Source organism: Manis javanica, chromosome 7 (genome assembly GCF_040802235.1).
Source record: "Manis javanica isolate MJ-LG chromosome 7, MJ_LKY, whole genome shotgun sequence".
Taxonomy (NCBI): Eukaryota; Metazoa; Chordata; class Mammalia; order Pholidota; family Manidae; genus Manis; species Manis javanica.
This window is the reverse complement of record NC_133162.1, coordinates 10274325-10301549: the sequence shown is the minus strand read 5'-3', so window position 1 is coordinate 10301549 and position 27225 is coordinate 10274325. Positions and strand designations below refer to the sequence as shown.

General features: G+C 45.5%; 1 protein-coding gene across 4 annotated transcripts in view; it reads left to right on the top strand.

The window, feature by feature from the left end:
- The window catches only part of PLPP4 (phospholipid phosphatase 4), a 129064-nt gene that overhangs the window by 52310 nt on the left and 49529 nt on the right, over positions 1-27225 (top strand). For 2 of the 4 annotated variants that reach the window (XM_073240303.1, XM_073240304.1), the window contains 3 exons: positions 4423-4513; positions 9186-9249; positions 11075-11199. The exons of 1 other annotated variant lie outside the window; for it this stretch is intronic. In XM_073240303.1, coding sequence (XP_073096404.1) covers positions 4423-4513; positions 9186-9249; positions 11075-11199 — 280 coding nt within the window. Of the gene's footprint in view, positions 1-4422; positions 4514-9185; positions 9250-11074; positions 11200-27225 lie in introns of those variants that run through there. One more of the 4 variants, XM_073240305.1, reaches the window with a different exon arrangement.

Genomic DNA, 27225 nt, shown 5'->3' with positions numbered 1-27225 from the left:
CTCCCTGCACCGCTCAGACCTAAGGGCATGGGTGCACTGGAGCTTGAGGTGCTTTGTTCCCATGTCTGGCACCCCTTTACTGGCTTGGGTCATATGTTAGCAGTTTTTCCACGGAAGTAATGACGTCATAGCCAACAACCGCATTCACTGGATCCTCGCTGTCTGCTGGACTCTGTGGGTGGGCAGCTGGTGTGGGCTCCAAAATAGCCTGCCTCAGGTCAATCCCCAGCTTTGCCATTTTCTAGCTATGTGAATTGGAAAAATCACCTTCCAGCTCATTGCCTCAGTTTTCTTGTCTGTAAAGCGGGGTTTTCCCAACACTTCCCTCCCCTTCCCAGGTGCTGAGAATATCAAATGGGGCAGTGGACTTATGACACTTCACTTTGGGTGTGGTACATAAAAAACATTTGGTAACTGTTAGGGAACATAAATCCTAGGGACAGTATTTGCTATGTATATTATTATTATATCCATTTTACAGATAGGAAATTGAGACTCAAAGGTCATGAGGTGAATTGATATGCCCAAGGTCACAGAGCTTGTAAGGGTCAGAGCTGGGGCTTCCATACAGCTGTCCTCTAATCTGTGTCTGTTCCACATATTTCCCTCCATGGAGCTCTGCTTTCCAGCCTGTGAAATAGCACCATGCAAGACCACATACCAGATCCTGCTTCTCATTTATACAGATTATTCTGACGTGAGGGTGCCATGTAGTACAATTCCTTAGTAGTTTACAAAATGTTCTTCAATATAAACATGATCTCAGCCTCAGTGTCCCCATCTGTAAGATGAGGCTGTTGGGCTAAGGTGATCACTGCAATCAATGCAGGATGCCACGGGGCAGCATGGCAGCTCGGGATGGGGGTGCCCTGTCCTACTAGCTGCATGCCTTTGTGTGTTCACTTATCTGTCTGCATTCCAGTTTTGTTCTCTGAACAAGGAGAATAATGTTTCTCCCAACAAAATAATTGGAGGATTAGACAAATGTGAGGAAAGCCCTTCACACACAGTAGATGCTTAAACCTACTGTTTAAGTGACAGCTGCCACTGACATTTCTATGACTGAACCGTGTCTCTGGAAATGAGCCTCCTTACCTCCTTTTCCATCTCCAGAGAAAAGGCATTTACCGTATTAGCTTAATGCTCCTTACTTCTAAGGTGAGAACTGTATCACGCTGGATAAAAAAAGCACAGGGCTCGATTTAAAACAGTATGGGTACAAATCCCCACTTTACCACTTATTAGCTGTGTGACTTTCAGCAGGTTGCTGAAGCTCTCTGTGCCTTAGTTTCCTATCTTTTAAGTAAGGAGCCTTCATAGGGTTGCTGTGACGATGGAATGAGTTAATTTGCATGAAGTGCCTGGAACAGACAATGGTCCATAGTAAGTTTTCAGAACATGTTATCTAACATACTGTCTAACCTATGTGTGTACACTCAGCAGGTGTGTTCTCACAGCTGATGAGGAAAACTCAAGCACAGTGAAGGTTCAGTATGCTCTTTGCACCCCATGTTACTGTGCACCCTGTGGCAGTGGCGGGCTGGAATTTATTGTTCTCTCTCAGGTCCATTTTATAAGCGTGAACTCTCTTGCCACTGGGCTCATTGCCAGGATTTTCCACCTTTTCTTTTAAGCCGTGGAAACATTCATCGCAGGGTGAACAGCCCTGGGGAAGACTTTGCTGCCCTCTGCCTCCATGCCTCTGGTTGAGGTGGAAGAACCAAGCACTCCCTCCTCGGTGTCTCCCCCACAGGCTCGGGCAGGAGAGGAGCAGCTTCCAGAGGCATCTGACGGGACTGTGCCAGGGGTGGGCACTGGGCTCAGGGCACCTGGCTTGCCGAGTGGAAGTGGGGCGCCTCGCCTTTCTTTGTTCCTCCTCCACTCCGTCCGGAGGTGCTTTTCCCAGGAGGAAGTTGTTTTCCTCATGTGTTGTCTTCTGGGATCTCATCTCTTAATTCCAACTTTTAGTTGAAAAATATTTTTAGAAAGGGGGGGACCAGATGATAAGTGTAAATATGTCTCTTTGTGTCCTGATTTGAGGACTGTGCTGCCCAAGAACCTGACAGGTATGTTTCCAGGAAGAAGAAATGAGAGGGGAGCCCAAATGCCATCAGGATGAAAGGAGAGAAGGATAGCCACGTGGTCAGGGGCAGGCATTCCTGCTGTGGCCGTCTGGGCGGATGCTGGGGCCCTGGGAGGGCTGCAGCCCCGCCTGTGCAGCCCACAGGAGCTGGGGAGCCCTGGGCCCTGTGGGGTGCTTAGCTTGGCCCAGGAGGCAGATGGTAGTGGTTACAGAGAGAGACCAACGTGTCTAGCTTGGAAAGTTGTAGAATGGGTGACATTAGGTGCAGCTTGGAGCTGTGGCCTCCCATGTGGGCCCGTCTCCTTTGGTGGGTACACTCCTGCTCAGCATCCCTGTAGGCAGCCTCTGGAGTCTCAGAAAGTCTTCCCAGGCCTTGTTTTTTCTGGGGTTTTATTTCTGTCTAACCTGTGTGTGTCACCTGGGATCGTCTTGTAGTATGTTTGCCAGTCCTGCGTTCTCATACGTGAGGTCTGATGGTTGCTGGGGTCATTGCAGTGCTGTTCAGTGCTCAGTGAGGGACTTACTCCTGTTTGGGAGCAGTGGCCCAGTCTGCCCTGCCTGAAGTGAGAGGAACCACGGAGCCAAGGACTTCTTCGACCTTGACTGTAATTTTGGGCTTGAGTGAGCAGGGGTTCCCGTCATCGCTCAACACTGAATGAGGGAGTCAAAACCCTGATTCAGTGTTGCTCAGTCACCAGCATCAGTATCATTTTAGATGCTCCTTACAAAATGTAGATTCCCAGGCCTGTCCTGTCAGTATATTTAAGGCACTCAGCATTATAATAAGCCCTGCCATCATTCAGCTGTGAGAGCCAGCCAGGCACTTGTGGAAACTTCCACAAATGTAGTGGAACTGTTAATCCGTGTGAGTGTTGCCTTATTGAGTCATTCCTGGGAAATGCTTTGTTTCTCTGCTTTGGCTGGGAATCTCCTCTCATACAGCTGACCTTAGACTGGTCCCATGTTCTTCTGAACATCCTCCCTGGCAACAGGACTTGCTTCTTTGCTGTTTAAACAGCCATGCCATTGAGGGCTGTGGCTGACAAGGAAGCTCATCAAGCTGGCTACTGCCATTTGTGGTCAGAAGGAAACCAGCGAGGAGGGAGAGGTGGTTTGTTCATGTTGCATGAACTGTCTGTGCAGACGGTTCCCAAAGAGGAGACCCCCAGATGGCATGAGCTCTGGCAGTGTGGTTGTACCAAGAGTGTAGAGCATCACTGATTGTTTGGAAAGACTGGGTTCATTTGGATGAACTCTGCTTTTATGAAACAAAAGTATCTTCTAGCCATGCCTGAGCCGTCTTAGAAAGCCCCCTTCCAAAAAATGACATCGCACTCAGCACAGGTATGATTTCCAAAAGCGGGAACACAATTATTGGTCAATTGTTAGCAGACCCCCATCCCTCCTGGAACTGTCTGCAGGGCCAGCTGTGGATTTGTGAGATATTTAGTCACTTCTGATTTTGTTATCCTGAGACGTTATAATCATAAGGAAGTAGCATAAATACCTTTTCTTTGGTTGCTGGAATGCTGAAAACAATTATAAGTAGTTACAGAATGCTGAGTAAAGACCAGGTATGGGAGGCGGCAAAGGTCTCCAAAGCCTGACCCTGCTGCTCACCAGCTGTGTGACCTCGGGCACATCATTTCGTTCCCAAGCCTGGCACAGTCACAGAGTCATTGTGAGGATTTAAGAGTCGCCAGTAGCTGATGCTACCCAAACATAGTTCCTGCCCATGGAGGGTTCTCTAATGAGTATCGCTTGCCTCTGAATCCACCAGCTTGATTCATGGAATACTTAATGCATTTCTGTGTGCTTTGGGCCAGGGGAGGAAAGGAGGTGGAGGAGGGGAAGTGGAGAGACTTCATGCAAAAAGACTAACCTCTGCTCTGCAGAGAGATGAATATTCAACAAAAGAACACCAAAAAAGGATGAGTCTGATTGGCCCCAAGCAACTCCTATGTGTCCCCTGTTGCCAGCGATCTGGGGAAGAGAGGCCAAGAGTTCTTCAACCTTCTGCAGGGGAGGACATGAGGGGCTCACTGACAAAGATGAGTCATCATAATTATAGGCTATTCTTTTCTGTTTAAAAAGCCACCACTTTAAATGTGGCTCCCAGTAATTACAAATCAATTATAACCCACAATCGGGCCTCCCATTTCTCAAGTCCGTGGAGTCTCTAAGTATAGATATAAATCCTCCTGTTTTGTTTGAGGTCAGGAATTCAGTAAGATCATTCAACCAGTGAGTCTAAATGAAGCTAGCTGGAACTAATTATTAATCAGCCCTCTGAAAGCAAACTGCCATCCTCATAAGGGATTATTTGTTATTTCTTCCAGGCAATTTCTTTCCTCACACCCCTGGCTGTTATTTGTGTGGTGAAAATAATCCGGCGAACAGACAAGACTGAAATTAAGGAAGCCTTCTTAGGTAGAGTATTCACAGTTCCTGCTTTAGGGGATGGGCGAACTTAATTAGAACACAGGATTTTTAAAAACCTCAGTTGCACCAAACTTATTTTTCTTTTAGACAAATTAAGCTCGGGAGAAACAAAACAAGATAAACTTTTCAACCCTAAAAGGCCATGCACAGAGAGGTCTTGTATCTTCCGTGGCAGCCCATTGCCACTGTCCTTGGTGCTGAATGTGAAGTCAGTATCCGCATGGAGATCTGTGCTGCTCCAACGCGTGCTGGCCAGTTCTTGGCTGTAAGGCAAAGTGCATCGGGTGTCACCACTGACTGTCCAACTCTACATTTGTGGCTAATGGGCCCACATCATGGAAGATTCAGGAATCAACCACAGGCTCCTTGATGACCAGTCCTCGTGGGCTAGAGACAAAAATGGACACAACAGATGTACAATGTAATAGAAATTGGAGAGAAAATTCATAACTCATCTTTAGTTTGGGGACATCTTGGCAGTTAAGCAATTGTTATTGTATATAGAGTGCTACAGTCTTTACCACTGAATAGATAATATGGTTATAAATTCTCTCCAAGCTAAGTTACATGTGCATGTGACATGAGTATGGTGTTTTTAGGATTAAATCTATTTTCTTATGTGCTTGTTAATCCTGTGGCTGAGTAAATGACAGTATTAAGAGAAAGTGAAACTGTTTGGCTTGTTTAACAACCAAAATAAACTAGCCAGGTTTTCAGCTTTTTGATCATTAGAATGGAATTTTGGCTGTTTTTTGACACTTCACTTTAAAGTTATCCAGCCCCTCACACAAACTGTATTTGTGGTATGTTGAATGGATACCATTCAGTTAGATATAAATCTGGAAAAATGAGATTCCTCATAAAAGGGTATGTTTGTTGATGATTGGGCTTTGAGGACATGACCATGTAGCAGGACATGGTCTTCCGTTTTCTTGGTAAGGGAGCAAGGGGAGGCAGATATGTAGGGTGTTCAGAGAGCCGTTACTGGGCTTTCTGCTCTGAAGTGGTAAAGGAAAAATTTCTTACATAACCAGGCTTTGGTTAGGTTCTGTCTAGTTGGAAAGGATAGAATCCCTCCCAAATTAGCTCACATAAATTAGGGGTTTAGTTGTGGGGCTCTACAAGCAATCTCACAGACACCCAGGAACAGGGGAGAAAAGACAGAGGAAGCGTGTGGGGACTGGAATAGGGAGCTGGGCCCTCGGGGTGGAGCGTCCCTCTCTGCTTCTGTCAGCTCCCCTCAGTAGCAGGCCTTCCCTCTTCTCCTCACGCATTGTTTCTGCTGTCCAACATTTGGTGTCTCTGGGGCTTGGGCTGGTAGTGTGGGTGCTCTATACGACGGCTCAGCTCCAAGGCCCACCTCCAGGTTGGACTGCATCTCATGGTCCAGCCTGACCACACAGACACTGAGGCTTAGCTAACTGCTCACACCTGGACACAAAAGTCATGAGTCTCTGCCAGCCTGCAGATGCCCCACCTCAGGTCAGGGGTGAATCCCAGCTGCTCATCTGTGGTGTGGGAGTTTGGTGGTGACATGGTCTAAGTCTCCTCAACTGAGGTGGCAGGTCAGTTTTTCCAAGAAGGGCATAGGTGCCCTCCCACATGTGGCTCAAGCCACCGCGGGCACCAGCTGCTGTTTGGTCCCCAGGATGTCCTGCTGGGAGCCCTCTCAGTTGACCTGGAAATCCATGTGCCTCACTTTTTATTGCAGCCGCTCCCTGGCTCAGATCCGAAGATACAGGTCTGCGGGTAAGAACAGTCTCTTAGGGTTACGGGAATGATTTACTGCTGGCTTCTGGAGCTGGGCTGTTGTTATGGCAGGAAGTAGCTGGCAGTTACTTTCTGCAGACCTTTTCATTGTCAGCTAAATCTCCCTTAGGGTGACATTTCAAAATTGCACACCACACCCTGCCTCCTATACATTAACAGAGAAGGTGCAGTTATTGGATGTTCTGTTTGCCTAAATAAATGAGTCTGCCCTGTAACAATGATGGAGAGCCTCCTATTGTACATCTTTTTTTAAAAAAAAAATTACTTCTTTTAGGGAGCCTTGGAGGTAGGAGGTTGGGGAGTGATCTTTAAAAACCAAGGGCAGAAAACCAGGTGTAGCTTTTCCAATGTCATCTGCAATTCAGGACTTTCACAGTGAGAGTGATTTAGTGTCCGGGCCCCTTCTGTACTCAGGCATCTTCAGCAGATCTGGACCCCAAGACCTTCCCTTGTCTGCATGTCCGCAGCAGCCACATTTGTGCATCTGCTGTCAGACTGAGGAGGAATACTTGTCCCATGCAGCACTGGGCTCTTAGAATTTATGCTGCAGAACAGCCAGTCTGCGGAACAGAGAATCCTGTGACAGAAATCCTGCAGCTCTGACTCCCAACGACAAAAGTAACAACAAAAGCCCTCTGGTTCCCTGGGATGCTTATAAGCAGTAGTGTCCTTAATACAGGCCACTTGCAGGCCAATGCACATGTCACATTGCTTTGAATTCTATATCAGACAGTCTGGTTTGTCTTCCTGACTCTTCTTTCAAACCTGTAGCACTGCAGGACGCTGTAAACACATCCCTTGTGAACAGGCCCACTGGGTTATTGTTAATCAACAAGCACTCTGACTAGGGCCATTCATTTCCAGCTCCGCCAGTCCTTCTCACGCCTGATCTAAGCCCAGCCTTCCCTCTGGTCTCTGCAACAGGCTCCCACATTTGTCCCCTGGGGGTTGTGTTCTTCAGATGAAAGTAGTAATCGATTCAGGTTACTTCCAGAATGCGGAGGTGACTTCCACCCTAAATAGGGAAGATCCCAGCTCTTATCTGTCTTCTTCAGACTTTTGGATCAGAGGATGAAGTTGCCAGCCTTTGATGGTTACATCACATCCACACATTTTTTAGTCCAACTACTTGAAGCTTTTCAAAGAATTACTCTGTGCTACTATAAACCCAGCTGGTGCAGAGGTTAGGAATGTGTATGGTGTCCTGGATGGATGTAGTGATCAAGAAGTTCCCCAAGGGCAGCAGGGGATGAGCTAGTGATGCTTTCTCCTGGAGACGACCTCTGAGCTAAGGCCATACTAGTATCAGGGTAAGGAGCCCGGCCCAGCTGGGAACCAACAGTGAGCCCCTGACCAGCACTAACAGGAAAAGACTCCAGTCCATTGAGGACAGCTTGTTAATTGTCATGGCTCCAGGGAGGATAGAGCAGTGAGAGAGCCCAGGGAATTTTCGCTCCTCGCTGGATAGGAGACCTCTCAGTGGTGCTCTGAGCTTGCAAGAGGGAAGGAAAGCCAGCATTTTAGGCTGGAAGGCTCTGTGCGTGCAGTATGTAATGGGAGGATTTCTCCGAGCCTCCGCCCACTTAGTTCTGTTACACACCCCAGCTGCATGCATAGCTCTGCCTATTGTTAACTCATCTCTGCTTTCCACCCTGCAGCTCATCCCTCCTTTGCTTCCACACTCAGGTATGGCCAGTTGCTCCCCATCTTACACATAGGTGGTTAGTTTCCCTTTGGCAAAAGTGTTCTTTTGAACTGGTCCCTCCCATTCTTTCTGTTTCCCATGACTTGTTAAAAGCAGGTGGGTTTTATCTCCATCTCTAGCCTGTGCCCTTGGTGACTGGGTTGCTGGCCATCCCACAGAACTCTCTGCTTGTAGAACAACACATTTGTCTCCCTTGATGACCACGAATTACTCTAGGTAGCTCTTTCCTGAAAATGTTCCTCCACTGCTATTTTCTTACATAAATTTCAGCTGGTATTGAATAGCTAATATTTGCCAAAGGGAAAAGTAGCTCATGTGTTTTATTATTCAACAAAGCAATGAAACAGGCCATCAATAGGTATTTATTGCTCATGCCAGGCATTTGATCTTCCATCACATTGATTTGACCCTTGTGCAGTCTTGATAACACAGGAGGGAGATGTGAGGTCCTTGCACAGAAAGCTCTGTGACTCTTGTCACCTGAACCTTTGGTGATCTGTACTTCAGCCAGCCAAATCTTCTTTCCAAGCTACTTAGAGAAAGTCCCTATGTTGTATGTTTTAAGATTATGTATTCTAGATGTTCCTACTGTTTTTGGTAGAACAAAGCACCACTTGGGCAAACCTGCTCAAAACCCAGTGAGGTGCTGGGACTATTCATTCTCTCAGGAACAGTGATTTGTTTGATAGCACATGGATAGCTATCAGTGGGTGGTGGGTCAACAAGGAGATAATTACTGAGTGGGAATGTCCTACTCCGAAGTAGGTTTCTAGCATCTGCTATGATTAGAATTCTGTCTGAGAAGGTTGCCAGAAAGAAATAAAGTTATGTTTCTTGCTACTAGCAAAGAAATCCTATGTGCTATCATATTAAATTTTATATGCTATTTGTATCAGGCCAGGACATGATAGATGGGCTTCCCGCAGTATTGAACATTTCAGTCAAAGAGGAGAGGTAAATTTCACATCTTAGGGGTTTGGCATTTTAAGACTCACTTTCTGAAGCCCTGTCCTAGTTTTGTTTTACTCTAGCCACTGAAACTTCACTCTGTTTATCAATTATGAAGACTCATATTTCTATGGTCATAAATTAAATACTGTTATGATTTAACAGTGATGAATCTGATCATGATTTTGGTGTGAGAGCCAGCTAGTTATTTTTCTGTCTGTTGGTTTTATTTTGTAGCGGTGTCCTTGGCCCTTGCTTTGAATGGAGTCTGCACAAACACTATTAAATTAATAGTTGGAAGGTAAGTTGCAAAAAAATCAAATAATGACTTAGACGCTCAAGGTCATCTACATAGAATGCTTAACCACTGGACACTGGATGGGACAGATTTGAGTTCTTCTGATGTTCTCTTAAATTGTGGTCCTTCTGGGGTTCCTGTTTCAGGACAGATGTTGCCTTTCCTTTGAGTTATGAACTCACTCATTTCAGAAAGCAGGAGATCAGTAGTGAGGATGCCCACTGACTATACTTTCCGGTGAGCCAAGGTCTGTGTTGGTGTCCACCATGATCCCAGGGCCTTGCCAGACACCCAGTCACTTGTCAGTGTTGGCCTCCAAAAATATATATAAGATGACTTATTTATTGTTCTCTTTGGGATAAGAGGAATGAACTGGCATTTGAGCTTTGGCTTATGGCACATTTCTTGTACACCCCTGGGAAATGAGTCCTGTTCTCCATTGAGCTTAACTTCTCCCCCAGCTGCTCTGGAAGTGAGCCAGTCTTTATAGAGACCAATAGTCAAGCCGCGAATCAAGACTTGACTGTGGCTTTGACTTGCTGTTGGCTTTGGCCAGGTTCTCCCCACTCAGAACCTCAGCATTCCCTGATTATCTGCTTGGTCAGGGCGCTGGCCGGCAATGAGGGGGCAGAAGGTGGACACAAGTCTGATAGAATGCTGATTCTCAAGCCTGTATGCTCTGAGGTCCCAGATCAGTAGGTGAATAGCCACGCTTGGAGAAACGCTAGCTGAATAGGGGAGAGACAGTATGCCAGCAACTCTGATGGATTATGGATATTTATAAATATTGGTAGATTATTTTGGGGCCTAGATCCCAGAGCTGGGGGGACCAGTGAGTCAGTATGTGGGGACTGTGAACTGTTATGTGCACCAAAGTGACCCCATAGCAGAGCCTTGCCCCTGGCCAGCATTCAGCAAACGCAGATGGAATTAATGTGAAGTGACCCACCACCACATATCTACATGAGAATCCTCACTCGAGTGAGGTGGAAAATCATGGGGTGAAGCATGTCGGTTGAAGAATCCAATTACAGGGATTCAGAGCTCGTCTTTGACACTTGTGTGACCTTGGGCAGGAATGTAATCTTTCTAAGCCTTCGTTTTTGTCCCTGTGAAATGAAGAAGGTCCCCAGGACTGCCCGAGGGTTGTCACAAGCATCGTCTAATGTTGATGAGCTTGCAGTGCTTAGCACTGTGTCTGGTACCCAGTAAGTGTTCACTAAGTGCCAGGCATGTCTGTGGCAGGGGGCCCGACGTCAGGGCCGGCTTCCACCCTCTTCCTGTAGTCTGTCTCCCACGACCTGGACCAGGGGAGCCCTCACGGAGCTAAGCTTTCAGGTGTTCTAGTGAGGTTAAGTGAGACCTGCTTTTCAGGGAAGGGGGATAGGCCACCCAAATTCAAGATGTAGGGACATGAGGGGCCTGGAGTCTTGGATCCTGGAAGCAGTTTATGCATGGCAGAGCTGGAGATGGGGCAGGATCTACCTTTTTCTCTGCCAGCCCTGTGCTTAGGTCCTGCCTGTAAGTCATTCCACTTAACCCCAGGACCTCACCTTTGGGTAGGTATTGATCTCCTCCTTTTTACAGATGTGGAAACTGAGGCTGGGAGGCTACGGGAACCTTCCCAAGGCCAGGACACTATGAAGGGGCAGAGCGGGAGTTCCAACACAGATCTTTCTGACCCCAAACCCTGAGCTTTTCCCAAGACCACCATGTCCACAGTGTTCTCTGGGGAGCTCGGGGCTGTAGGGAGTAGTGGGGGGTCAGCTTGGGGCTCCTTTGTGATGGCAGCATTTTATATTGAAAATGTCCATGGTGTCTTTTGTAGACCTCGCCCCGATTTCTTTTACCGCTGCTTTCCAGATGGAGTGATGAACTCGGAAATGCACTGCACCGGTGACCCTGATCTGGTGTCCGAGGGCCGCAAAAGCTTCCCCAGCATCCATTCCTCCTGTAAGTGCCGTGGCTGGGACACCCTTCCCCTCCCTGGTCGCATTTCCTGATCAGTCTGGGAGTTTAGGTGGAGAGAAAAGCTTTGGTACATGAATGTTGAGTACAATTCGTTTTTCTTCACTGTTGGGTGGGGTGGTTGGCTTAGAAACAAGATATTCAATGGGAAGTAATAAGCCTGTAGATGAGGCTCTGAAGTTTATGAAACATTGTATGTGTCAGTTTTGTGAGCTTGGCAGAGTGTGACATGGGACACTTTACCCTTTGGCAGTATGATTGAAGACTTTGGCAGTGCAAAGGAATTCACCGGTTTCCCTTCTGCTTTTCAGTTCAGTGTTCTCTCTAGTTTATTCCTTGGATGGAGGTATGTTGTGTGTGTGCATACCAGTACACAGCATTTTTGTGTATACATATATACATATGCACACATGCACGTACACATAAGCACACACATACACTGCTAATAGATAGTCTAATTATAGATTGTGCTCTAGGACCAGCCTTCAAGCAAAGCTCTGCCTGGTATTAGCTCTGTGACTTAAGCTCTCTGTGCCTCAGTGCCTGCCGTGTGAGATGGGAATGAGGATGCCTCCGTTACTGGTTGGAGTGGGGGTTAAAAGAAGCGATGATGGTCATTGACATTTCTGGAGTGTCCAACATGCCATAACGTTTGGGTGCATTATCTTACTTAATCCACTCAGTGTATGTAGCGTGCTTCATAAATAGTGGTTCCCAATATTATCGTTTATTACCAGAGCTGAGGTTCCAGGGAATCTGGCCTCATGCCTTCACTCATCCATCTATGTGAACTGAATGACTGAGGTGCCAGACCCTGTGCCAGGTCTTGGAGACACAAAAATGAGACACAGCTCATATCCTGGGAGTCCCCAGGCAGTGACAGATGGTATATTTAGGTTGGTGATTCTGGGATAATTAGTGAAGAACCACAGCCACTGATGACCATGCGGGAGGGGCAGACTGCTCTCATGATCTAAGTCCTTGATTGCCCAGAGGTGTGATCATATTTACCTTTGACAAGCCTGCTACCATAACCTTGTCTGTTTTTTCTAAGTACCTAAGACACACCGATTGTGGTGGAATCAAGGAATAACTGGAGGTCTTTTCTTGCAGAGTTATTTTACTCAGAGCCATTGGAGACTTGGGCCAGCCAGAAGATTAAGGGTGCCAGGCACTCTTCAGTGAATCACTGTCAACCTGCACAGTAGCCCTGCCAGGCCAGGTTGTCCCCATTTTAAGCATTAAGAATAGTGAGGCTCAAAGAGATTTAGTAACTCATTCAGGGACATTTAGTTGACCTTCTAACCTGGCCTCCCCAAAGATGCGTCTAAGTCCAAGCCCAAGGAACCTGTGCAGATGAACTTATTCAGAAAAAATCTTTGCAGATGTAATTAAGTTAATGATCTCAAGATGAGATCAACTTGGATTTAGGGTGGGCCCTAAATCCAATGACTTTAAGAGAAAGACAGGAATATTAGAGATGTAGAGAGACAGGGGAGAAGGACTTGTGAAGATGGAGGTGGACACTGGTGTGGTGCATCCCCATGCCAAGGAGCACCTGGGGCACCGGAAGCTGGAAGGAACCAGGAAGGCTTTGCTCCCAGAGCTGTCCGAGGGAGCGTGGCCTGCCTGCACCTTGGCTGTGGCCTTTTGGCTTCCGCACTTGGAAAGAATGCATTTCTTTTGTTTTCATCCACTGGGTTTGTGGTCATTTATTACAGCGCCCTGGGAAAAGCATACAAGGACTTGGATTGAACCCTTTCTGGTTAGTGGGAAGGGTGTGTCTTCAGAGCCACCCAGGAGATGGAGAGGAAGCCCTTTACGGTGTGTGTACTTCCTTAAAATTCCCACCGAAGTGAACGTGGCAGGAGGCACAGCGATGCACGAAGGTGTAGGGCTCCAGGTTCTTTAGGCTTTAGTCATTCCTGTTAAGGCAGAACATCCATTTGGAATCATTTCCTCTCCGAATTTGTCTCTCCTCTCAGTCTCCTTTTGAGCGAGTATCTGTTTGGAGGAGTTGCCGCCGCCAGTGGAGGGATGCCTGCTGTACTGTGCTGTTGTCTCCTTACAGTCAGGGATTCCCATGCTGGCACTGTCTAGAGGTACCCAAAGAGGATTCACCCCAGCTTGGCTCCCATCTGCTCTCCCTCTCTGTCCCTGTAGGGTCACTCACGTTCTTTGTTGTCTTAGAACATGTTCTATCCTCCCAAAGACTTGGGGCTGAACTTTCAGGGGCATCAAAATTCAAAGCAGAATGAGGGGAAGCCCTGTGCAAAAACCTTAATTCTGCCTTTCAAATGGTTGACTGAGGACTGTAGCACAGTGTAGTATCTACTGTTGTATCTGAACTTGGGAAGGAAGTAGCTCTCATGTGAGTGATGCAAGTTAGAAGATGGCTGGACCACATGGAGTAGGGGCCAGGCCCCACAAAAAAGTTTTTTTTTAAGATGCACACCTTCCCTACCAAATGCATTTTCTCCCAGGGCTGCCTGCCAACTGCCTTGTCAAGTGTGTGGCTGAAGTCCCATCCGTGGTAGACAAGCTTTTTATAGAGGCTATTACCATCTTTTGCTTAAGATGCTACTTAAAGTGTTACAGGTTTTTACTGCTTGGCAGGCTCAGAATCCTACCCAGCCTAGATTTAGGCTTTCATGAAGGTATTTTCATCTATGACAGGTCAGTGGTTGCCTTGCAGGGAGCTGCCCAATCCACTTAGAAAAATCATCAGTGCAGTTTCTGGATTTCTTATCGTCGCAAATGGGAAGCCTCATTGTCGGTGTGGCTCTTGGCCCCTCAGAGGAGATGACGGACCTCAGAGGGGTCATGTCAGTGGACTGCCATTGTAATTCACACACCCTGTCTCCCTCCAATGAAATCAGTTGTATAGGTTGCACTTGAATGAGCCAATGGAGGAGTCCTGGACCAAGGGATCTCTCCTAAGATCAATTCCCCATGAGAGGGGAATGTGGGCTTGCTTCTGCTCTATTTACAGATAATTGGTGACTGGAAGGGAGTCGATGTCCACAGATTATCCTGCAGAATGGTTGGTTTTCTTCAAACAGAAGAGCTAGCATTGATTTCTTTTGAAAAAAAAAAGATCTTGTTTTTTCTTTGCCCTAAGCAAACAAACTGAAGTGCTCATGTGGCAGACGTGGCAAATGGTATGTCTCCACAGCAGACACATTAAGGGACTTGCTCTGTATGGCAGCCTAAGCCACGCTTATTGGAAAAACAGATCACAGTTTCAAAGAGTGAGTGATTTCCTTCAGAATGATGAGAGGCTTGGGGTTTACAGTAGAGAAAGGCAAGGGAGCTTTAAGCAGGGACATTCTGAAAAGGGAATCATCTTTCATAATGTAATCTTGGCCTTGGACTGGGTATTGCTTCAACTTCCATGAAGAGTATAGATTTCAGAGAAAAAGGGAGTAAAAATGCCTGAATTGCAAATGCCAGCATGAGGAAACTTCATTCCTGTAAAAGTCGAACTGCTCTGAATGGGGACTTTCCACCTACTTCTCTGATTCCCATCCACATCTCCCCTGGCCGCCTGTAGTACCTGGTGCTCCAGTTCAGAGCTTTGCAGGCCTTTCTCATCAGCACCTCTGTGGGCATCTTAGATTCACCTTTCCTTGGCTGTGCAAGTCAATAAGCCTCCTGTCCCCTGCTTTCACCTGCATGCATTGTGGTGGGCAGCTGGGGTGGTCCTGGTTCCCTTTAAGACAGATTCTATGTTAATACAGATTCTGTTTGCATTGCTCCTGTTTGCATTAGTCAGGGTTCCCCCAGAGAGACAGACCCAGGGGTGTGTGTGTGTGTGTGTGTGTGTGTACACTGAAAAGGAGAATGGGGGAGGGAGGGGAAGAAGGAGAGAGAAGAAGAGAGGGAGGAAGGGGGAATAGTTGTTGTAAGGAATTGGTTCACTTGATTGTAGGGCTCTCGAGTCTGAAATTGGCTGGGCAAGCCAGCAGGCTGGAAAGTCAGGTAGGGTTTCTGTGTTGCCTTCTTGAGATAGAATTCCTTGTTTGGGAAGCCCTAGGTTTTGTTCTTAAGGCCTTTCATGGACTGGATGAGGCCTACCCACGTTTTGGAGGTTGAGCTCCTTTACTTAAAGTCAAATGGTTATAAATGCTCATCACACCTAAAAAATATATCTTCATAGCAACATCTAGATTGGTGTTGACAAAACAGATAGGTCCATGGCCTAGCCGTGACAGATAAAATGAACCATTATACTGTTGTTCTTTTCTTTCCCTATCATTTTAAAATCAGAAATACCATCATAATGCTCTTAGTTTCATAGGTACCATATGTTAGAAGGTTTTCATTCTGCCTCAGTGTTCCTTTGATGGCAGAGTCCTTGAGAGTGAAGTGTATACACGGAAGAGTCTTTACAAGCTGAGCGTCTGAGGGTCTGTTTTTCCTGAAAGAATCTAAATGGGTTTTAACCATGGATCGAGAAGTTATCACAAGGTATCATCTCTGCTAACTGGCCAGGCGTAACCCCAGGGAGCATGAATATTCAGGATTATAAGCCATCTGGCTCCTGGAGTGATGAGGCAGGCTTGTGCATAAAGAAACAGGAAAAGGGAAACAGAGGGGACTGAGGATTCATTTCTTTTGTACCAACTGCTGTCTGGGGGTTTTGTTGGTAGATGGGAATCTTGAAAAATGCCACTTTCTTCTTCTTTTGAAAAATGGTATAAAATGGCATGGCTGCTGAGGTCATTGGTTCGACCAGAACAAATCGGTGGTCATTTGTCTGAGGTCAACTCAATTTGCGTAGCTTCTCTTAAAACCTAGCAATGAAAGCTTCCCGTTCACTATCTTGTCAAAGGACATCACCAAGCTTGGCAAGAGGCCCGCATAGCTTTTTCCCTGGGTGTGTGTTATCCTGCATCTCAAGCTTCTAAGATGATTTCAGAGGTTTGGGAACAAACTGTACTCACTTTGACACAGCTCTTTCATCCAAATGAAAACTCCCCTGAACCTCGGAAAGGCTTGCTTTGGGAGGCTTGCTTTATGCAGAATCAGACCTGGTTGTAGTGTGGTGTTGCTCTATCTTTTTATGATGATTACCACCCTCCTCCTTATTGTAGACGCTTTTTTCCCAATTGCTCCTCTTTGCCATGGAATTTTAGTGCCACAGGTGTGCTGTACATTTGGCTATGTGTGGTGGCTGTACAAATACACCTGAGATCTTCTCATCTCCCCAAGAACCGATTTTCAGCCCCTGGGGTGATAATTGTCCATGTTCTCGGGTGGTAATTCTCAGCTGGACAATTTTGCCCGCCAGGGGTCATTTAGCCATGTCTGCAGACATTTTTGCTCATCACAAGCTGGGGGTGGGGTGCTAATAGCATCTGGTACATAGAGGCCAGGGATGCTGTTTAACGCCCTGCAGTGCACAGAACAGTCCCCACAACGAAGAATCATCCAGCCCCCGGTGTGAATAGTGCCCAGACTGAGAACCACTATTCTAGGGGAATCGGACAAATATGTGATAGAAATTGATCACTTAGGTGTTAAATTCATCCACTCTCCAAGTTCCTGGTCTGAATAAATAGAATATTTTTAGAAATGAATACTCTCTGATTCATTCAGAATACTCTCCCTCAAAGGCTTGGCTGACTATTTGATTTCTACGAAAAAAAGATCAGGGCCAGATTAAAGGTTATAATTAAAACCTAATGCCTTTTTTGCTCCGGTCTTTCTTTTTTAACTTTTTATTATAAAAAAGTCTTAGACATATAAAAGGAAACAGAAGCTTAATGAGTACCTGTGCTCCAGGTACAACATTCTGTCCCTCTTGCTTTTGCTTTTTCTCTGCCCATTTCCTACTGCCATTCAATAATAATGATGATATTTTTTAATATTTTAGCTTTTTAATGTAAAACTTGCACTGAAAGGCATAACTCATTGCCATTTGCATGCTGACAACAGGCTTGCTATGTAACCCATATTCCTGTCACAATATAGAATATCTCTATAACCCCAAAAAGTCCCTTTTTATCAATTTCCGGGCAGTTTTCATCCCCTCTGACAGCCGCTGTTCAGGTTTTTTTTTTAAAACTTCGGATTAGTTTTGCCTACTTTAGAACTTCATATAAATGGAATCACACAGCGTGTTCTTTTTGTGTCTGGAAGCTGTGGCTCAGAATAATGTCTTGAAATTCTTCATGTCATTAGGAGTATTAGTAATTTATGTTTATTTCTGCAAAGTATTCCACTGTAATGAATATTCCACAAATTGTGTATTCATCCTCTCTTTGGGAAACATTTGCACTGTTTACAATGTTCTCGAGTCTTCATAAAGCTGCTGTGAACAATGATGAGCAGTTCTTCTAGCGGTCTGTGGCGCGATTTATCTTGGCTAACTAGCTGTGAGTGACACTGTAGGGTAGAAAGTTGTGTATGTTTAACATTAGAAAAAAACTGCCACATGTTTTTACAAAATGCTTGCGTGGGTTTACACTCCCACTGGCGATGTATGAAACTTTCCGGTGCTTCTCGTCATGGGTAATATTTGGTGCTATCAGTTCTTTTCAGTTTAGTCATTTTGGTGAGTGTGTCGTAGTCATCTCCTTGTTTTAATTTGTATTTCTCTGATGGCTAATGACGTTGTATACATTTTAATTTGCATGTTGGCTACTCACATATATTCCTTGGTGCAATGGCTATTCAGCTTTTTGTCTGATTCATTGGTAGAACCTCCTCAGATTCGATTTACAAGCCTTCTCATCTCCCATCAGTGGCTTGCTTATTCATTTTTTTAAAGGTGTCTTTTGATGAGCAGTTTTTAATTTTGATTAAATCTAATTTAGTACTTTTTCTTTGAGGGGTATTGCTTTCTGTGTCCTTTTAAGAAATCTTTTCTCACTCTCCAGTTGCAAAGATATCTTCATATGTTTTCTTAAAAAACTGTGGTTTTTATTGTATAGTTAAGTTGACTTTTGTTCATTGAGTGAGATAGAGCTTGAAGTTCATTTTTCTGTATTGATATCCTTCTTTTGTCCACATCATTTATTGAAAAGACTTGCTTTTCACCATTGAATAGCTTTGATGCCTTTGCAAAAATTAATAGGCTGTTGTAAATGTGAGTCTGTGTCTGCACTCTATATACTGGTCGTTAATCTGTGTGCCTGTCCTTATGCCAGAACCATGTTCTCTGTTGATCGCTGTAGCTAGATGGTAGGTCTTAAAGGCAAGCAGTTGGGATTCTTCATCTTTGTTCTGTTTTCCTCAAGGTTGTTTTGGCAATTACTGGTCTCTGAAGCTGGGGTCAAGGGGAGTGGTAGGTTCTCTGACTGATTCTCAAGCCTTAGGACTTGGACACTGGAGACCAGGGTAGCTTTTGGTCTTCTTGAGGGTGAGAAATGCTGACAGCTGGCCCCTCCCAGGAAGATATCATTGTCATTGACTAGTTGGGGGAGGAAGATGAGGGAGCCCTGTTTTCTGGGCTGCACCCACCTGAAATGGGGTTTCCATCACACTAGGCTGGGAGAGAAGAAGGAGGGGAGTATGGATCATGATTCAAATGCCACAGACTCTTGCTGTTCTTACTGAGTTTTAATATATTTTCTTGAATAAATGTTTGCTCCTTCACCGTATGCTTTTAGGACTATTTCCAGAGATTAAAATTATTTTTTAAGAAATAATTTTCCCCAATTTTGCTTGGGAGTAGGTCCACATAGCTCCTCACATTGCTACCCTAGAAATGGAATTTCCTATGTCAGTCTTGATTAAATTGTTTTTAAATGTGTACATTTCCTCTAGGTTGTTGAATTATTAGTATAAAATTGTTTGCAACATTCCCATACTGATTTTTTGATGTATGGAATCAGTAGTGATAGCCCCTCTTCCATTTCTGTTATAGTAATTTGTATTTTCTCTACTTTTTTTAAAATTCATTTTCCTTGGGATTTATGAATTTTACTAATCTTTTCAAAAAACCAAATCAAAACTTTGTATTGATTTTCTGTATATTTTTTGTCCTTCTACTTCATTGATTTTGGTTCTTTGAATTGTTTCCTTGTTTTTAATTTGTGTTTAATTTACTCATAAATTTCTAGCTTCTTAAGTTGGAAATTTAAATCATTGTTTTTTTAAAAGTCCTTTTCCTTTCTAATGTAAGCATTTAAAACTATAAATTCCCCTTAAGTACTAGGTTAGCTGTGCCCCACAAAATTTGGTATATTCTCCTTTTATTGTGATTATGTTCAAAGTATTTTTTAAGTTTCCTTGTGATTTCTTCTTTGATTTTTGATTCTATCTTTGATTTACTTATTTAGAAGGGGGTTTTTATACTTTCCAAATAAATATTAAGGCTTTTGTAGCTATCTTAATGTTAGGAATTTTTAATTCAGTCTTACTGTAAACAGAAAACAGTATGTTCAGTATTTTGAAATTTAGTAAGATTTGTTGTATTGCCTAGTGTATACTTTATCTCAGTGGACGTGCTATGCATACCTGAAAATGTATTATGCATTTGTGGGATGTGACATTCATGTGTATCAGCTAAGATGGTGTCATTCAGACATTTTTTACCCTCTCTTCATTGTCTCAGAGTTCTGTCAGTTTGTGAGAGTAGGGTTTGATGATCTTCAACTGTGATTATAGATTTGTCTCTTTCTCTTTTTTTTTGGTTTTCCTTCATATATTTTGGAGCTCTGTTTATAGGCACATATACATTTATGATTGTTATGTATTCTTGATATTTTGACCCTTTTATCATTAGGAAATGTCCCCTGCTCCTCATTTTATATCCTCCTGTTTCATGTAATGACTTCTTGTGAATGGGCCTCACACATGTTACACCCTGTGGAACATTTTCATAACAGAGAGATCTTATTCTTGGTGATATATGGACTTGAATTGGTAAGGAATCGTTGGATAGATATTTTGTGTGCATTCCTTTCGTCACTGTTTCAAACTATTGGCATTTAACACAGTCTTCCAAATTTGGGCTTGGAGATCATTTAGGGTGTTATGTGTGTTCCAAAAATAGAAATTCAAATTACTACAAGTCCTCTGTAATGGACATCTTTTGGGGTATGGATGGATGGAAAGAAAGAAAGAGCTCAACCAATCAATCATGAGCCAGATTTGTTTCACAATTCCCTTTCTTAGAAATTGTCCCATCCTGAGGTGGGACCATCCTCAGCTGGGACTGTGACAGAAACATTATCTTTCGGGTTCTTAACCACCAGGCCCTTTCTTTGTGGTTTTTCAGATTCATATCTAGAATGCATATCCTTCGATCCAGTGTGTTTCCTTTCTCCTTGGGATGGAACTCATAAAAGTACATAAGTTATTCCCGTGGGGGTTCCACAGCAAACATTTCATTCTAGGCTTGCTTCCTTATGCCTCGCGGCGGGTCTGAGGGCTACCCCTCCTGCCTCTGTTGGTGTCTATTTGGAAAATGCAAAGTCATTTGAATGTGTGAGGGAGCCAACCTAATTAGGAAGTCGATTCTGCCAAAAGGAAATGAAAGAGATCATTCTACAGCCAAGTTTGTGCAGTCTTTGGGTAGTTCAAGCCAATGCACCTTCCCTTCCATCAGCCTCTGGAGTCTGCTAATTAGTGCTAAACAGCACCTTCCTTCAGTGCCAGGAGTGGGTTTAGCACTGGAGACGTGGAAGTAGAAAAAGTATTTCAAGCCTTTGAAGAAAATGGCATTTTAGAATGATGACATCAGGTCAGTCCACAGCTTAAAATACCTCAGTGGCTTCCAGGGCACCTGCAGGATAATCCAGTCTGCCTGCGTAATCTTCGGGCCCTCGCATGAGGCTCTGGTCCCTGCTGCCTCTTTAGTCTCATGTCCTGCCCCTCGCAAATAGTTGCTTCCTGTATTCCAGCCGCCCTGTCCTCTTGATGAGAATGCAAACAGCTGTCGTATGAACATGTAAAATGTGTTCAGGCACTGTGTTAATGGCTTTAAAGGAGTTACCCATTTAATTCTCACAACAGACCTGTGCAGTCAGTTTTATTATTAGTCTTTTTCTCCAGATGAAGAAACTGAGGCTTAGAGAGGATGATAATATGCACCAACAGCATGCCACCAGCATGATGCAGAGTGGGCATTTACACCAAGATCAGTGACTTCAGAACCCAAGCTCTTCATTTCAGAGCCTGACCCTGACAGCTTCCTCCGCGTTAGGTATTCTTATTCTTTCTTTCCTTGCCCTTCTCCCATACTTCTCAAATGCCGTCAGAACCCTCCCCATATTCTTCAGCACTTACTGTGTCATGCACACCAATACAATTTCCAACTACCAGCACCTGCTTCTCTTTCTGAGGGCTTCTGCTGGCTGCCCGTGCTCCTGGCAGACTGGACATGCAGTCAGTAAACCCTTACGCCATTCCTTAGGGCAGCCCTCAGCCCATGATCAGTGGGGGATGGTGATAAGTACCCCAGTTCCCTTGCCCTTGAGGTGAGACAACTCTGAGGAGCATTTCTTATTTTACACTGTCTCCCAGAGTCATCCGGCAAGATTGAGTCCTTGCTGCTCACAGTGGTAACCAGCCTGATGTCACATGCTTTGCTGGCTTTCTCCCCACCCCTGTCTCACTTCCCCACTAAGGTTTCCTGAGATCATTGTCCTAATAAGCCTGTTGCGCTTGAGCCCATCTCAGGGTCTCACCCTGAGGGAACTCAGGCTAAGACTTTGCCACGGCTAACTTCTGCTCGGTCCTTGAGTTTCAGCCTCAATGTGGCCTTATTAAAGGGAACTGACCTGATACGCTGGATGCTGCTCTCCTTATTCTTGGCATAGCACTTAGCTGTGTCTACTGCACTCATCCTGCTTGTATTTATTTGTGTTTTGTCCACAGTTGCTCCCTGAAGGCAGGGACCATGACCATTTCCAGCACTGGTATATTCCCAGTGCCCCGTGCAGTGAATGGCTCATTATAGGTGGCCCAAAATATTTACTGGACTAATTGATTCATCGGCTTATTAGAGTAATGACTCAACTGAAGCTACATTTATGCTGTGAATGTGTGATCAGGACCTCAGACTCACCTCTGACCCTGAGTTCTCAGAACACCCAACGCTCTCCTTTGTTTAGAGTAAGAGAGAGACCTGAGCTGTTGGGATAGTGTGTTCAGCAATGCTGCTAATTAGCAGTGGGCTCTAATGGCAAACCCCTGGACTGCTGAGTCTTCTCTTTACTTAGAAGATGAAGGGATGGGGGTTTCAGAGCTCACACTTAGTTATGAAATTCTGTGGTCTCCTGCAGCCGCTGTGTTATCAGCTTATTTAACAAGGAGGTTTAAACATACCTACCAGAGGAGCTGTTTTGGGAATCAAAGGGGATAAGGCTGGGAAGCACCCTATACCGTGCCTGGCACATAGTAGGTACTTCTAAAACACTGACTCCCGTCTCTGCCTCCTGCAGCAGAGCTGGGGATTCCTGCTGATAATGACTGTGGATGGAGACTATGAGGCTGTGAGTCCTGGGGACTGGGGCTGTGGGGACAGAGATGAACTAGCTTTTTTACTCCAGAGCTTTGACATTTATGATTTTTTTTTTAACAAGCAGACATTTTCGGAGGTTCAAAGTTCTATGGGATCCTCTTTGTGCTTATTTCCACCAATGAATGGACTCCATTTCAGGCAACAGTTTGTCCATATTGGATGATCTCCTCAATTTTCTGGGTCAGGAGGAACTCTGCTGTTTTTTATCAAAAAGGCAGGCAGGAAGGAAACCTCTGCTTTCCTTGTAGTTCATTTACTGACGAGATGCCCTGTAAAGCCCGACCTTCTCGAGCCTCCCCAGACCCTGCAGTGATGCGTCCCCGTGTGAACAGTAAGGTTCACGCTTTTGTCCTACATTAGTATGGCCTTTTGGTCAGGTGTTCGAATATTTTGGCCTGGATGCTATTTACCACAGCTCACAAATAAAACAAATTCCATTTGTTTTCTTTCAAAATGATTCCCTTCTGAAAAGAGAAGGAGGGTGACTGGCGTTTGCTGACTGGCTGGAGCGAGGGGGCCTCGTGAACAGCTGCCCTCCCTCTGCCCCCATGACCTATGAACTGAGAGGTCATCTCAGCCTATTTTCCAGCCCTAGCTGCTCAGCCAAGGGAGGTAGTGTCAAATATTTCACCATTCGGCCTTGGGCACGAAGTCTTAGGTGAAACTCCCAATGCTCTGTAAATGCTTTAAAAGGTATTCATTCTCTCATTTCTTTAGTGATGCGGACACTTGCTCAACACATATTTATTGGATGCCTGCTTTGGGCTGGGCCTGCGCATGACGCAGGACTGAGCAGTGGTGACTAAGACAGACACAATCCCTGTCCTAGCAGAGCTCACAGGACAGGGCCACTGTGAGCCCAGCTGGTGCCTCATGCCAATGAGGAAAGGGCATCTCTTCCTCCCTGCAGATTCTGTCCCATGCACAGGTGCAGCGAGCAGAGCCCAGACCTTGTCTGTCACCTGGACATCCTTGGGCAGTCAGTATTCCAACAGCCATTCTTGGCAGCCCTGATGGACAGCAATGGGCATGCAATAAGTAATTGTTTGGTGATGGGGAAGAAGGCCAGGGCATGCAGGTCATTTTACAATGTTTGTATTTCTGGCCTAAATACAATGAGTATTCACTTTTTTGTTCTTTCTCCATATGATCCTAATTATATGTTGTTGGATGTCAAAAGAATGCCATTTTAAGATCTAGCCTGGGGCTCAAAATGATATATTTGCTTTTCTAGGCATTAAATTGCTCTACATAAATAAATTATTTTGTATCCAAGAACACTTCTGTATTCATTATGATAGAGAAATATTTTCTGATACAGACAGAGCTCAGTGTGGCTTGCCTCCAGTACTTGATAACAATGTGATTTTGGGCAAGTGGATTCAAGATTTTGGGCCTGTGTAAATAGGAGAGCTAATCTCTACCTTTCAAGGTGTGGGGGAAAATTGAATGAGGTCATGGAGTGCCATGTCCTGTCCCAGCAGGTGTCTACTTGAATGTGTTGTTTCTATCACAGCATGACAGTAGACTACAAATGCATCACTTGAGTTTATTCCCCTGTCGAAAAGTATATGTCTGATTATTACATTCTGAATAAGTTGTTCCCGGTCTGTGTTTAGCTGTGAGACTTGTGTGGTGCCTTCAGTCAACATACTCCTTTGTGGTGGTTCTAATGTCTATACCTGACGAATTAATTTGATTCTAAATACCCATCTCTATGCTTCAGTAACTCAGTGTCTTACTCTTTTTCAAAGCAGAAATAAAAAAATTGAAAAAAACATTTCTCCAATCATGCCTGCTGTGCGTTTAAGAATTGCAGTGTGCCACTTAGAGCGTTCTTGAAAACAAGTGTATTTTCCAAGGTGCCCTGCTTGAGCAAGGCCTCTGCACGTGGCCAGGTCAGTGAGCTCAGGGTGGCACTCTTGCCTGTCTGCCTCAGGCTGGAGGGTCATTTCCAAGAGCAGTTAATGGCTGCCCTCACACCTGGAAAGGTCACAGAGGCAGGGACTGAGAGTGAGGTCAGCCAGTGTGTCAGCCAGTGCCGACCCAGACACAGAGGGCCAGAGTCGGAGCCCGACGTTCGTGTTGAGAGTCATTACCTGTGGTTTCCTCCATTGCATTGCTCATTGGATGGTGGCTAAAGCTGAAGAACAGAAGGGACAGTTCTCTAAGTGAATGGCCAACTTTACAGAGGTAATTGTGTGAGATGCAAAGGAGGTCCCTGGGTACAGCTAGGATGGTTGTCCTAAAAACATGGAGGCAACCTGGGAGCCGCTGTTTACTGGGCCTCCTGCAGTCTGTTCAGGAGAGACGGGGTTTGGGCTAGCACAGGCATGGCGGCACAAGTGCGCTGCAGGGGAGCTGGCCGCCCGCTCCAGAAAAGAAGGTGCTTTTGGAGGACTTTGGCACAACCCAGGGAACTGGGTGCACCTCAGCGGAGAGGCACTTTGTGCAAGTATGTTCAGCTCCTCCCCTGCAGCCAGCCCATGCCCTCCTTCCTCAACTGCTCCTGAGAAATGAGCACACAAAGGCTTTGCAATTGGCCACAACAGCCGTAGCCCACTGCGGTGACTTTCAGTGGTGCTTCTTTCTCACCCCGGGCATTCCGAACAGTTAGGTGCCTGATTGTTGGTAAACACTGACTTCATTTGGAAAGTCTGCAAAAATTCCTCCATGCCCTTGCAACACTCACTTGGATGGAGTTTTTCTTCTCCCAGGGCAGTCTGATAATATGCTTTCTCTTAAGAGAGGCTGGTACACGAAGCATCTGTTATGGGATCCTATGAATGGTAGGAGGGGATTGTGAAGAATGCGGTGCCTGTCTGCAGCTTTCAGCCATCGCCAGGGCACTGGACTGGTGTGGGTGTGGGTGGCAGGGCTGGGCCACCTCGGTGGGCACTGCTGTGAGGAGGAGCCAGCAGGACCCACTAACACCTGAGACTTACCTGCCCATGCACCGAGACTCAGTGCATAATGTCCCAGGGCCTCAGATGCCAGGAGGTCTCAGGGATGCAGGCAGGTAGAAGCGGTATCTTCGTGACCAATGCCTTCAGAGCCTACCTGTTCAGGCAGCATTGGCATTGCCTGTAGATTGCTAAGGCAGAGTCACGGTGGAGCCTGGGGATCCTGGCACCCGCACAGCTGCCTGTCACAGGCTGCCCTACCTATGTGGCCATCCTGTGGCCCACTGCCAGTTCCAGTGGTGGGAAGAGCCAGAGCCTGCAAGGTCCATGAGACCCAGAGGAGGGTCCTGGAATGTTGTTTCCTTCCCCGACTCTGCCCTGGAAATGGCAGTGCAGCATAAAGGTGGGCTGGATGGAGGCTTGCCTGGCCTCCGGGTTTCATTTAATCCTTCCTTATAATGTAATACTGAGCTGGATTCTGTTCCCCCAAACCCCAAATGCAGACTTCCCTTCTCTCACTACAGTGGCATCAGCAGCCCTCTGGCACCAGCCTTGAGGATGTAGAGGTCTGGATTACTCACAGTCACTCACCAGTGCCTTTAATAATTCATTGGGGAATTCCAATCTGGGGATTTTCCTAAACTGTGCGTGAACCAATTGGCATTTTCTCTCTGCATGAGTCAGGGTTCTCCAGAGAACAGAACCAATAGTGTCTATATAACGAGAATTATCATGGGAAATTGGCTCATGTGATTATGGTGGCTGAGAAGTTCCATGATCTACCGCCTGCAAACTTCAGACCCGGTAGAGCTAGTGGTGTAAATTCTAGTCTGAGTCTGAAGGCCTGAGAACTAGCAGTGCTGATGGTTCAAGGACAGGAGGCTGGTGTTTCAGCTCAAGCTGTCAGTCAGGGAGGGAAGGCGAGTTCTTCCCTTGTCCACCTTTTTGTTCTATGTGGGTCCTCAGTAGATTGGGTGATACGATGTCCACCCATGCTGGGGAGGGCAACCTGTTTTACTCAGTCCACCAATTCAAATGCTAATCCAGAAACATCTTCATAGATACACACAGAAATAATGTGTAGCCAACTCTCTGTGGACACCCGGTGATCCAGTCAAACTGACACATAAAGTAATCACCACACTCTCTGACCCCCTTTAAGGAGAGCACATTCCTCTCCTTTCCACCACATGCTCTCTAACCAATCAGCCTCAAGTACCCACAGTCACTGCCCTGGCCTGCAGCCCGTTTTCTTCCCCTCCAGGGGCATTCTTCTCTAGAGGCCACCCCAGCTGGTCCAGAAGAGTGTTGAGAAAATGGATGTACATCCTACCTACCCATCTTTTCCCCAACTTTTCCTGGAAACCTTCTGAGATTAGAAAGATCTCATTCCCTTCTCCGCACCAGCTACCTTGTTGCTCTGGATAATGCCAGAGAATATGCACACAAACCGTTGCCCATTGTAAATTCAAATGTAAAGGAGAATGAAAAGCACAGTTTGTTTTTAGCATTTAGATTGTTTTCTAGAATTGAATAATTTATTGTCTGCCTTGAGTAACAAGTGAAATGAATAGGAGAAGCTCATAAGGAATCAGTCTGATGTGTATGTCCAGTATTTCACAGAGTTCAAAG